Consider the following 13,398-nt stretch of genomic DNA (forward strand, 5'->3'; position numbering starts at 1 on the left):
CCCAGTCAGGATAATGGTGAGGAGTTATTGAGTCTCAACTGGGACTTGTGTGAGTGAGGGGGGTCTGGAAATCCAAGACATACATACATATATACATCATCGAATACTCTGCCTTTCTCACTGAGATGTTTTTATATTGATGATTTGTTATTTTGGTTGTTGTGGATTTTCTGGGCTGTATAGCCGTGGTCTTGGCATTGTAGTTCCTGACGTTTTGCCAGCAGCTGGGGCTGGCACCTTCAGAGGTGTAGCACCAAAAAGACAGAGATCTCTCAGTGTCACTATGTGGAGAAGATGTTGGCAGGTAATGTATATCTACTCAGGAAAGTGGTTTTGGGCTGAGTCATCCTATAGGAGTTTCCCAGGGTGTGGAATGTTAATAGAGGGAGGCGTCACTGTATCCTGAGGAGGTTCTTTTGCATGTGGATTGGTGCCTGATATGCTAATCTTCTCTGCAGGGCTATTGTGGAATGTGGAGTATTTTGTTAGCCTGGTGTTTTGCAGGGCTGGAAGCCATGTTCTGTTCATTCTTAAAGTCTCTTCTTTCCTATTGAAATTGTGTTTATGCTTATGAATTTCAATGGCTTCCCTGTGCAATCTGACAAAGTAGTTGGAAGTGTTGTCAAGTATTTTAGTGTCCTGGAATAGGATACTGTGTCCTGTTTGAGTTAGGCTATGTTCAGCCACGGCTGATTTTTCACCTCTGAAGATGCCAGCCACAGCTGCTGGCGAAACGTCAGGAATTACAATGCCAAGATCACGGTTATACAGCCCGGAAAATCCACAACAACCATCGTTCTCCAGCCATGAAAGCCTTCAACAATATATTTGTTATTTTCATTGTATGCTGCCTTGAACAGAACTCTGGAGAGGCAACACAGAAATCTAAATAAATAAAAACTATCCTTAACACCTAGGATGTTCAAGAAGTAGGGTTGCCAGCCTCCAGGTGGTGACTGGAGATCCCCCAAAATTACAACTTATCTCCAAGTGACAGAGATCAGTTCCCCTGGAGAAAACAGCTCCTTTGGGGTATGGGCTCTATGGTGTTATACCATTCTGAGGCCTCTCCCCTTTCTAAAACCTGCCTTCTCCAGGCTCCACCCCCCAAATCTCCAGGAATTTCCCAACCTGGACCTGGCAACCCTATCAAGAAGCCTAGTGCAGCTGTTACCACGTTGGTCTTCCTGTTCCTCAAACTCATGAGCTATCTGGCCTTCAGAACCAAGGGTAGGGTTAGCAAGGGGAAATGTCTTCCATTTGTTGTAGCTTCTTCTGGGATGCTTCCCTTTCAGGTGCTGCAATGATTTGTCTCCTCCTTTGGTTTTTGAGCTTCCCGGTCCTTTCCCGACTGGAACCCAAGTCTTCTGCAGAAGATGATACTATAGTAGTCACCCGCAGTGGCTCTGTCCGGGGAAAGCATCTCCCAGCTGGCTCAAGAACAGTCACAGCCTATCTGGGCATCCCCTATGCAGAGCCCCCTTTGGGCAAATTGCGTTTCCAGAAGCCTATGCCCCGTAAGTCATGGAGCCACATCCTGGAAGCCACCACCTTCGGCAATTCATGCCCCCAAATACTTCTTTCTAACTTTCCTGATGCTGAAATTTGGACCGCCAACACACCCCGTTCAGAGGACTGTCTTTTCCTCAATGTCTGGGTGCCCCATCCTCGGCCCTCCACACCAGCTGCTGTCCTTGTCTGGATCCATGGTGGGGGATTTTCTGCTGGCACAACTTCCTTGGTTGCATATAATGGAGCATTCCTAGCTGCCACTGAGAATGTTATTGTGGTCTCCATGAACTACCGTCTGGGGGCTCTAGGCTTCCTTTCATTGCCACCAGCCGCCCCAGGAAACGTGGGCCTGTGGGACCAACAGTTAGCCCTAAGATGGGTGAGGGAGAATGCAGCCGCCTTTGGAGGAGACCCAACTCGGATAACTATTTCCGGCCAGAGTGCTGGAGGAGCAGCTGCCGGCTACCACCTCCTCTCACCAGGGAGCCAGCCGCTTTTTGATAGTGCTGTGTTGCAGAGCGGGACAGCCATTTCTCCCTGGGCTTGGGTGAGTCCTGAGGAAGCAAAGAAGAGAGCCCTGGCCCTGGCCCAGCAAATGGGCTGTGCAGGAGATGAAGACACTGCCATAGTGAGTTGCTTGCAGGGAAAAGAAGCGGAAGAATTTCAGAAGATTGTGGATCCCAAGGCCTTTTTGAGTCCTCCCTTCATACCAACAACAGATGGAGAGTTCCTTCCTGATCATCCACAGGCACTTCTGGAGTCCAGGCACTTTCAGTCTAAACCTATTATGATTGGTGCTACCTCTGATGAAGGGTCCATCTTTGTCTTCTATGCTGGTCCTTTCTTACATACGTCCAACGACAGCCTTTTGACCTGGGAGCAGCTCTTGGAGGGGCTTAAGTTGTATATACCCAATGCAACAGATGACTTCATCCAAGCCATTGCTGCGAGGTACAGCGAAGAGGAACGTGAGGGCCCAGCCCGGTATCGTGGTGCCATGTCCCAAGCCTGTGGAGATTACCTGTTTGTATGTCCAGAAAATGAAGTTGCCACAAAAATCACAAAGAGCGGAAGCCCTGTGTATGCATATACTTTCACCCATCGCAGCATTGGCTCAGTATGGCCTGAATGGATGGGATCGACGCATGGATCTGAGATCCCATATCTTTTTGGAACCCTGACACTGTTAATGGGAACCAATGCAACTCATACAGAGGCAGAGTTAGCACTAATCCCCCGAGTGATGCGGTACTGGGCGGAGTTTGCCAGAAGCGGGTAAGCAAACTGTTCACTTACAGATGTTCACCATCCCTGGCCCAGAAGATACAGAAGGCAGCACTTCCCTCAGGTTTCTTTGTCACAAATGTTTCTTCTGCACAAGAAATCAAACAGTGATCAATCTACAACCACATTAATAGCATATGGTATTTTCATAGCCCAGTCAGGATAATGGTGAGGAGTTATTCAATCTCAACTGGGTCTTGTGTGAGTGAGGTGGGTCTGGAAATCCAAGACATACATACATACATACATACATACATACATACATACATACATCATCGAATAGTCTGCCTTTCTCACTGAGATGTTTTTATATTGATGATTTGTTATTTTGGTTGTTGTGGATTTTCCAGGCTGTATAGCCGTGGTCTTGGCATTGTAGTTCCTGACGTTTTGCCAGCAGCTGGGGCTGGCACCTTCAGAGGTGTAGCACCAAAAAGACAGAGATCTCTCAGTGTCAGTATGTGGAGAAGATGTTGGCAGGTAATTTATATCTACTCAGGAAAGTGGTTTTGGGCTGAGTCATCATGTAGGAGTTTCCCAGGGTGTGGAATGCTAATGGAGGGAGGCGTCACTGTATCCTGAGGAGGTTCTTTTGCATATGGATTGGTGCTTGATATGCTAATCTTCTCTGCAGGGCTATTGTGGAATGTGGAGTATTTTGTTAGCCTGGTGTTTTGCAGGGCTGGAAGCCATGTTCTGTTCATTCTTAAAGTCTCTTCTTTCCTATTGAAATTGTGTTTATGCTTATGAATTTCAATGGCTTCCCTGTGCAATCTGACAAAGTAGTTGGAAGTTTTGTCAAGTATTTTAGTGTCCTGGAATAGGATACTGTGTCCTGTTTGAGTTAGGCTATGTTCAACCACTGCTGATTTTTCACCTCTGAAGATGCCAGCCACAGCTGCTGGCGAAACGTCAGGAATTACAATGCCAAGACCACGGTTATACAGCCCGGAAAATCCACAACAACCATCGTTCTCCGGCCGTGAAAGCCTTCAACAATATATTTGTTATTTTCATTGTATGCTGCCTTGAACAGAACTCTGGAGAGGCAACACAGAAATCTAAATAAATAAAAACTATCCTTAACACCTAGGATGTTCAAGAAGTAGGGTTGCCAGCCTCCAGGTGGTGACTGGAGATCCCCCAAAATTACAACTTATCTCCAAGTGACAGAGATCAGTTCCCCTGGAGAAAACAGCTCCTTTGGGGTATGGGCTCTATGGTGTTATACCATTCTGAGGCCTCTCCCCTTTCTAAAACCTGCCTTCTCCAGGCTCCACCCCCCAAATCTCCAGGAATTTCCCAACCTGGACCTGGCAACCCTATCAAGAAGCCTAGTGCAGCTGTTACCACGTTGGTCTTCCTGTTCCTCAAACTCATGAGCTATCTGGCCTTCAGAACCAAGGGTAGGGTCAGCAAGGGGAAATGTCTTCCATTTGTTGTAGCTTCTTCTGGGATGCTTCCCTTTCAGGTGCTGCAATGATTTGTCTCCTCCTTTGGTTTTTGAGCTTCCCGGTCCTTTCCCGACTGGAACCCAAGTCTTCTGCAGAAGATGATACTATAGTAGTCACCAGCAGTGGCTCTGTCCGGGGAAAGCATCTCCCAGCTGGCTCAAGAACAGTCACAGCCTATCTGGGCATCCCCTATGCAGAGCCCCCTTCGGGCAAATTGCGTTTCCGGAAGCCTGTGCCCCGTAAGTCATGGAGCCACATCCTGGAAGCCACCACCTTCGGCAATTCATGCCCCCAAATAGTTCTTTCTAACTTTCCTGATGCTGAAATTTGGACCGCCAACACACCCCGTTCAGAGGACTGTCTTTTCCTCAATGTCTGGGTGCCCCATCCTCGGCCCTCCACACCAGCTACTGTCCTTGACTGGATCCATGGTGGGGGATTTTCTGCTGGCACAACTTCCTTGGTTGCATATAATGGAGCATTCTTTCCTCTCCTGTCTATATTGTTGAACTAAAACTAAGAAGAAACTTGACTCTTGTCCAGCAGGTTACTTTGTAGTAAAGGAATACGCTTTACACTAAGAATTCATTTGTGGCTTTTGATGAAGCTGTGAGCCCTGCGAAACGGGACAATTTAGCCCGTTGCCAATCTCCTGCCGGGAGCAGCCGGAGAGAGTGGGCGCTCCCCCATCCTTTTGATTTTGACCCTCGGCATTTATGAATAAAGCTTTGGATTGCAGCAGCGGTCTTTTGGCGTGTCCTTAGTGTGCCTTCATTTTATCTTCACAACAATCCTGTGAAGTAGGTTAGGCTGAGAGAGAGAGCGAGAGAGAGAGAGGCCCGGTTATCACCCATGCAAATTTCATGGCAGAATGTGGATTTGAAGCTGGATTTGCCAAATCCTTATCAAACACTCTAACCATTAGACCATGCTGACCTTTATTCTCTGCGAGTGGATCATCCTGCCTTTCGATGTTAAACTTTCAAGGTAGCTAGTGAAAGCCTTAAAACAATTAATTAATAAGAACAACAAAATAACAAAAAAAGCAGGAAGGTTTTAAAAAATCACCTTATAGATGTGGCACAAAGCAAGCTAATAATTAAAAGCTTGGGAAAATAAAATTGGCTGGACTTTGCACCCAAAGGATAATGGAGCAGTCACCTAGCACATATTTCTGGGGAAGGTATTCCACCACTGGGACTTCCCCACAGAAAATGGCTACTTTGGGAGGTGACTCTATGGAATTGTGTCATGCCAAGGTCCTTTCCCTCCCCAAACCCCACTTTCTCCAGGTTTCAACCCACAGATCTCCAGGAATTCCCCAACTTGGAGCTGGCAACCCTAGTGATCCACCTTCAGTCTCAGAGAGACAGACAGAATGTAAATGAAATAAGTGAAAAAATAAATCAATAAATAATCAGATACTGTATATTGTGTATCTTATACAGAACTAGATCCTGTCTGATTTCTTAAATCATGAAATTTTGTCTCCTGTGCAGCAATCCCACTGCCTCAGATGTCAGTGAGACAAAATGGCCTCGCTACAACCCTACAGAGCAGAACTTCTTTCGCATAAGCACGGAACCACCTCAGGTCACGAAGCCATCCCCTGTGCACTACTGTGGTTTCTGGAAGGCATCAAGACCAAGTGAGTTGAGGCCCTGAAAGGGGCAGGGGGCAGGGGGGGAGCCATTCCCCAAGGTAGAGATTCCTCATAATTTATGGGAAATTGTGGCCATAAACTGTGGTTGAATTGGAATCTTGGTCACCCTAGAGATGATAGTACACCGCTGAGGCCATTCTGAAATTGCTTAGGATAGCAAGTCAGCTGAGCCTCTCCACTGTAACTCCTGCACCAAAACTGGGCAATGCCAGAGGCATGTCAGGGGGAAGAGCAGGACTTGGTCTCTGTTCCCTTTGCCTTGCAAAACACTCCATCTCATACAGGATACCTTCCCCCCAGTGAGGCTAGAGCTCTTATCTGGGAGGCCTTGTGGGTTTCCTCTTGTGGCAGCCTTCCCCCAGGGGAGCTACATTATTTATTACAGTTATTATTTGTATCTTGCCATTTCTCCCCAATGGGGACCCCAACAGCTTACATTATTCTCCTCTCCTCCATTTTATCCTCACAACAATCCTGTGAGATAGGTTGGGTGGAGTGTGTGTGACTGGCCCAAGGTAACCCAGAAAGGCAGAGTGGAGATTTGAACCTTCATTCCCAGATCTTAGTCCACTGCTCTAACCACTTAACTACACTCATGTTCTTAGTCTATCTGTACTTCCTTCTCTACCAACAGGTTATCAGTTTGCAAAAGGGAATTCAAACCCACATATGCAAAGCATGATAGGGCTTTTAGGGGGCATGCCACATTTCTTGACGCAGTTGAATAACAACAACAACAACAACAACATCATTCGATTTATATACCACCCTTCAGGACTACTTACTTCCCACTCAGAGCAGTTTACAAAGTATGCCATTATTATCTCTACAACAAAACACCCTGTGAGGTGGGTGGGGCTGAGAGAGCTCCAGAGAGCTGTGACTAGCTCAAGGTCACACAGCTGGCTTCAAGTGGAGGAGTGGGGAATCAAACCCTGCTCTCCGGATTAGAGTCCGGCGCTCTTAACCAACTACACGAAACTGGCTCTCAGTTTGTGTTCTTTACTTCTTCTGTTTGGTGGAGTGATAAAATTTATTTATTTCATCATATTTGAGACCGAGGTGTATGAGCATTGCCGTGCATCAGATTGCTCCTTCCATATTTGTTAAATGTCTGAGTGTCATTGGTGTGTTGCCTTGTGATTGGCTAGTGTAAATGGTGTCATGAAGGACTCCAGTGCTACACTCACCTTTCCTTGGGATTAAGTCCTTTAATATATATAAAAAGACCAACTAGCTACACTACTGTTACTCTGGTGTAAGTTGCACTCTAGATGCGAAATGGAAACAAATCTCTTTTACAACGTAGGAATGGGAATATAACAATTCTTGCAGTGTGTCGGTATTTGGGTTCCCTCATAAGGTATGTTGGGCAAGAGTCAGACTTGGGCCTTTTCAGAGGCTGCTCCAGGCCTCCGACACAGCTCCCAGAACAAGTTGAGCTGGTGGCTTCTCCTTTCCAGGCTTGTTGGCAAAGCTGCAATAGAAAACTATTCTAGAGAGTTTGGGGCTTTTGCCTGAAGCCAGGCAAGGAGAATACCATGTTGGTTGTGCATAAGGTGCTTTTAGGTTGGTTTTTAATGTTTTTATTTCTGTTGTTTATCAAATTACCTTTGTTACCTGCTTTGGGACCTGAGATACTCAGGAGAAAGGCCAGGTATATAAATGCTGTAATTAATTAAATGCAAATTTGTGGTGCCTCATCTTGGCTAACATTGGTCATCATAATAAGTCATGCTGTTGAGCAAGCAACAGTTTTGTTTGCCATGTGATACACATTTGCTTCCAGATATCTGGTCCAATTCAGTGGGAATCTCATTTTCCTGCCCTTTTTCTTGCCACAGATCAGCTTCCAAAAGATTCTGTTCTCTCCAGTCCAGAAGACAATAGGAAGCGAGAACTGTGATTTGAGCATTTACATGAGGTTGGAGAAAGAGAATCATATGAACTTGGGAGGAAGAAGTCTGAAGAGTGGACAACAGAAGAAATTTTAGTTTACACCTTTGTTCTTTTCTTTTCGATTCAGAGTGGATTATATTAGATTCTATTGACTAATTTTAGAGAATAAAATCACGTAATCAGCTTCTTCTCACCTTCTTTTCAGGCACAATTGATTCTACATTCACGTAACAAAATTAACTTAATCTCCCGACCCTTCATTCGGCCACAATGCCTCTTTGTTTTTGCCCTTCTTGCATTTGATTTGATTAGGAAGACTGTGTACACCTGTCAACACGCTGGATTGTGTTGAGAACGAGCTTGGCTTGCACAGGGACTTGAGATGAGACGGAGGACTTCCTGGTTTACGAGATCCCTAGATTTAACCACCCTGCGTTGTGATATATAAATTTGAATGGTCCAACAAACTGGTGCTTATTTGCGGTTTAACCCTGGATTGGAATCCCAATTTGTGGGCAAGAAACAGAGGACAATAGATTATTTTAAATAATATGGAGAGGGCATTTAGCACAACGAGGGTTGCCATCTCCAACTTGGGAAATGTGTGGTGATTTGGAAGCGGAGCCTGGAGAAGGTAAAGTTTGGCAATGGGAGGGAGCTCAGTAAGGATGTAATACTTCTGCCCTCTGAAGCTTCCTCCAGGGGAACTCATCTCTGCAGTATGGTGATTGGCTGTCATCCCAGGAGAACTCCAGCCCCACCTTGAGGTTGATAACCCTAAGCACAGCCTCACAGTTGTCACTGTTTCTTATCAATTCTCTCCATTTCTTGTAGTAGCATAGGGGGAGTCCAGGAGGGTCTTCCATAAGACCCAGTGCAAACCATCCCAGGATGTGCCTTGCACATGAGTTAACTGGCGGAGATATTTAGTCTTGGAATTGGAAAGAGAGCTGGGGCAATTTTAAGTATGGAGTTGTGATTTCCAAGAAGGGACCCAACGCCTGACAACCACTGTTGTTTGTCCAAGGGTGCTTAACATCTTCAGCTAACCCATTCGTGAGCCAGCCAATGATACCACTGTACCACTGCCTTGCACACGTGTAGAAGTAAAACCACATGCTTTGTGTTCCACAGACACTGGTGGAGATATTTAGTCCTGGAACTGGAAAGAGAGCTGGGGGAATTTTAAGTATGGAGTTGTGATTTCCAAGAAGGGACCCAACGCCTGACTGTCCGGGGTCTGCGTCCCAGCCCACAGACTTGGTAGGAGGGAGCAGTGGGAGGCAACTGGGAGGAAGTGGCCCTACTACCCCAGCCAGCAACCAGGTCCAGAACCTGCCCACTCCAGAGGGAAGAGGCGAAAGGCCCAAGCCTCAGAGGGCTGGGGGGAGCAGGGGGAGACCAGCCAGTCCCACCCTCCAGGGGGAAGAGAGGGGGCTAAGCAGGACAGAGGCAGGGAGAACAGGGACCCAGCAACAGCCCAGACAGAGCCCTTACCTGCCAAGGACGAGAAGCAGCCACTGCAGCCCAGAGCCACACCCTGGCTAGAGGACAGCAGCCTGGCTCAGGAGGTGCTAGGAGCCAAGCCCCTCCAGGTGGGGCTGCTACAGGCATTCTGGGGGAGGAGATGGGTAGCCCCGCCCAGCATCAATAAGCAGGCAGCCCAGAAGCTGGCCAGGGCAGCTCCTCACAAGCAAGGCCAGGCATGCTCAGCAGCACAGAAGCCGGCTGGGGCAGCTCCTCGCAAGCAAGGCCAGGCATGCTCAGCAGCACAGAAGCCAGCTGGGGCAGCTCCTCATGAGCAAGGCCAAGGAGACCTCAGCTGGGGATGGCTCGCATTCAACCCCACCCTGCCAGCAAGGCAAGGAAGCCAAGAAGGGATTAGTGGTAGGAGGGAAACACCTGAGGGAAGGCACAGCTGGGCCAAGTCAGGAGAAGGAACAAGCCTAGAAGGAGGGTGGGGCAGGGCAAGGAAATCCTATATAAGGTGGCTAGGAAGAGCTCTGAGGTGGTGGGTGTGAGTAAGGAGTGATGATTTGGAGTGAGAGCAGTGCAATGCAAGAGTGGAGGTTTGGAGGAGAGTTCTGGAAGGAGGAGATGATGGAGGACGCAGAGGGTAAGCGGGCCAGGTTGAGCAGGTCAGCGAGTGGACTGAGAGGGAGTCTGGGTGATGTATACTGCCCCTCCTTCCACAGAGCAGGGTCCTGCAGTATCCCTGGCGCCCCTCTGACGCCAGGATGGGCCTGGCTGGGGCCCCGCCCAGTGGCGGCAGTGACAAGCCTTGACACTGACAACCACTGTTGTTTGTCCAAAGGTGCTTAACATCTTCAGCTAACCCATTCGTGAGCCAGTCAACGATACCACTGTACTGAAAGAACTTTCTTGACTTTCTGTAGCTGCTTGTATTATAGGGACAAATTGCCCCTCGTCTCTATCCAGCACTCTGCTGCCAAAAAACGTTCCCCTTTCGTTGGTCTAACCATGTGAGGCCCTTCCTTAAATTTGGCTTCTCTTTAGATGGACCCCCCACAGTGGGCACCATTACAAGAGCTTACCAAAGGCCTACAGTGGGCAGCTGCCTCTGCTCCCATGGCAGCTTATCTGGGAATTTGTTGCACAGAACCACCTTTTCAAGAAATTGTGTTTTTAAAGCCCTGTCGAAATCAGCAATGAAACCATGTTTGAGAGGTCAGCCCCCTCTGGAAACTCTTTGTCTTCAGATAATCTATTTTAATTTCATTGATTCTGCTGGCTTCCATTTTCAAAGCATGGCTTTTTTTCAGTGCTTGGTTGCTTCAGCCTGCTACACCTGCCTTTGCCTGGATCCATGGAAAAGAGGTTTCTAAGTGATGCAGGCTTCATGATTCCATATAAGGGGCATTCTTATCGACTAAAAAGAAAGTCATTTGCTACCTGGAAGATCTGGGCTGACACTGATAGCTCAGGGGAAGATGGGACCAACAACTGGAGCTGAAGGAAGGAGGGAGAGCACAACAGTTTTTGGCAAAGGCCACCTTGATTAGGTGTGGATTGCTATAGAGCCAAAAAGGTCAAGTAGTTTGGGGAAATTGACAGGAAGCCTCATGTGACATTTGATAGCTCAAAGTAGAGTGTGTAATCAGCTGACACCCCACCTCATAGCTAATTAGTATAAAAACTGCAGCTTGGAAGAACAATGTGTCATTTGCACTCTGCAAATGCTCAGAAGCCAGTCTGACAGAACAAAGGTTGCAAAAATGGTTTTTCTAGCTAGCTTCAATATTGTCAACTAGGGGACTGCCAACTGGTACATTAATGAGGAGTAGCCGACAGAAGAGGTGTTGCCTCCTCCCCCATTTTTCCCATTTAGGAGTGTCTCATCAGCAATGGACTCACAGTTTCCAAGAATCAGCCTAGAATGGAAGGTGCCTGATGGAGCTTAAAGGATGAAGGATTCCCTTCCTTGGCACAGACTTGATCTGAATTGAGAAAAATTCCAACAAAGCATCCGCAGAGATTCTATGGGGGTGGGGGAAAGAAGGGCAGTTGTTTTGGCCTAGCAGAAGAAAAAATGGCTTCACAAATATGCCAAAAGGATGGAAACTGAAATCTTTCTTTTTAATTTGCAATTGCCTTAGACCTAAGGAAGGAGGATTGTTTATCACTCATTCCATTTTTCCTTTGTTGCAACCAAGTGAAACCAAATTTGCTTTTTGTGTGTGAATTTTGTGTTATTGGAATGACTCTGCACCTACATAAAAAGCCTTGTCTTGATCCTTGCTACTCTCAGAAGCCACGGGAAAGTTCTGGAGTTTTTAATTTGAGGCAGTCTTTAAAGACAAAAAGGAACTGGTGTGACAAGACCAGATAATAATAGTAGGTATAAACACCAGATAATAACAGTAGGTAGGATCATGGCATTAGTGTCAGACTAGGACTTGTCAAGGACTGCTAATTTGGATTCACAGGTCTGGGGGAGTTATCCAGAAGTTCCCTCCTAAGTCCTAGCACTGGGGCGGGAATCAAGCCTCAGGCCTAACCAACTGTATTTGAGAAACAGCAAGCTGACTCCCAACCCGTAAAGTTACCAAAGGTCTCATTGGGCTCAACTAATCAAGACACTATTTCCAATTGAAGCAATTGAACCAAGGAAACACCACACCACACACACAGTTGTTTATTAATAAGTGAATGAAATACTGAAGTAGAAAGTGTGCATAAAGGATAGATAAAATAACAAAGCTAAATACCCTAGCATCTAAACATACCTGACAAAGTATTTGATCAGAAACACAAGAGTTCAGCACCAGAGCTTCCAGGAATGAAAACATGATTGTAAATCCACTTGTGAACCAAGCTAGTCCAGATAAGATAATGGGATGGAATGTTACTTGGCCGACCTTGGGTGCCTCAACTCCCCTTCTTAGTGGTTTCAAAGGCCCCCTGCACCTGTGACAGATAACAAACTTTGAGATGTCCTTGGAAATGAGATTATTTCTTCTGCTAATACTTACCCAAAGATTTTAGCTGAAAAGCTTTGCAAGAGACTGGTCAGGGGGACATAAACTTTTATCATAACCTAAGCCCAAAACAGGCCTGTTCTCCATAGGACTGGGCAGACCAAATCCACACACACGTATGTAGGGTTACCAATCTCTGTGCAGAGCCTGGAGTTCTCCTGGAATTACACCTGATCTCCAGACTGCAGGAAATGGCAGCTTTGGAAGCTGGACTCGATGGCAACACATCCCTGCTAAGAAAGTTCCTTCCCCTCCCCAAACTCAAATCTCCAGGAGAGACGCATGTTCTGAAATTCTGTGCTTCCTAGCACCTCTATCCCTGATTTGTGCAGGGTCTGTGGCATGTGGAGCAAGAGTATTTAGTCCTTCCCCCCTTCCCACCATTTTTCCAAAGCAGGTCTACTCGGAACTTAGACCCATTTGATTTGTCAGGGCTTATTCCCAGAGAAGCCTTCTGAAAAGTGCAGCAGCCTCGGTTTAGCCAATTTCACAGGATTATTTGTTTATTCACTTCATTTATACCCTGTATGTTCCCCCAGTAGGGGGGACTCTCCTCTGTTTTATCCTCACAACAACCCTATGGGGTAGATTAGGCTGATGAAAGTGTGTGATTGTCCCATGGTCCACCCACTCTAACCACTGTAGGGATGGAACTGTGAAGGGGAGAGCTATATAAACCCCATGGGAAAAGATGGAACCAAAAGTACGACAGGTAAGGGATTGCATGAAATAGCCAGTACAAATGTGTTCTTAGAAACAGAGGCAGGAAAGTGACCCCTTGTTAGAGAAATGATGATTGTATTACTGAGGCATTCGTTGCCTGTGGTGTGCATTCTTATCCCTCTGTACATTGTTCACACAAAATTATGGGTTTTGTAGTGTTCAGAAACTTGCACCATGTGGTTTTTCAGAGAGATTGTGTGGTGGGCAGACAAATGAATTTGTCAGCAAAATGAAATTTTACCTAATGAACTCTCTCAAAATGGATTTTTGTCTCCAGCCATATTTTGTGTGTGTGGGAATCCAAAAGAGACAATAATATTGTCTGGCCACTAGGTGACACCATGATCCAATGCACGTATTGAAG

General features: G+C 46.6%; 1 protein-coding gene across 1 annotated transcript; it reads left to right on the forward strand.

Annotated features, from left to right (window-relative positions):
- The first annotated feature begins 1,303 nt into the window (after positions 1–1,303).
- On the forward strand, positions 1,304–7,995 carry LOC129328626 (cholinesterase-like). Its single transcript, XM_054977810.1, has 3 exons — positions 1,304–2,787; positions 5,750–5,898; positions 7,758–7,995. The coding sequence occupies exons 1-3, from the start codon at positions 1,304–1,306 to the stop codon at positions 7,817–7,819; spliced, it is 1,695 nt and encodes a 564-aa protein (XP_054833785.1). The 3' UTR covers positions 7,820–7,995.
- Positions 7,996–13,398: the final 5,403 nt, after the last annotated feature.

Source organism: Eublepharis macularius, chromosome 4, assembly GCF_028583425.1.
Source record: "Eublepharis macularius isolate TG4126 chromosome 4, MPM_Emac_v1.0, whole genome shotgun sequence".
NCBI classification, from domain to species: Eukaryota; Metazoa; Chordata; class Lepidosauria; order Squamata; family Eublepharidae; genus Eublepharis; species Eublepharis macularius.

Coding starts and splice junctions, on each gene's coding strand:
- LOC129328626 (XM_054977810.1), top strand. CDS start 1,304: ATGATTTGTCTCCTCCTTTGGTTTTTGAGCTTCCCGGTCCTTTCCCGA. Junction 2,788..5,749: donor GCGGAGTTTGCCAGAAGCGG/GTAAGCAAACTG, acceptor TCTCCTGTGCAG/CAATCCCACTGCCTCAGATG. Junction 5,899..7,757: donor CTGGAAGGCATCAAGACCAA/GTGAGTTGAGGC, acceptor TTCTTGCCACAG/ATCAGCTTCCAAAAGATTCT.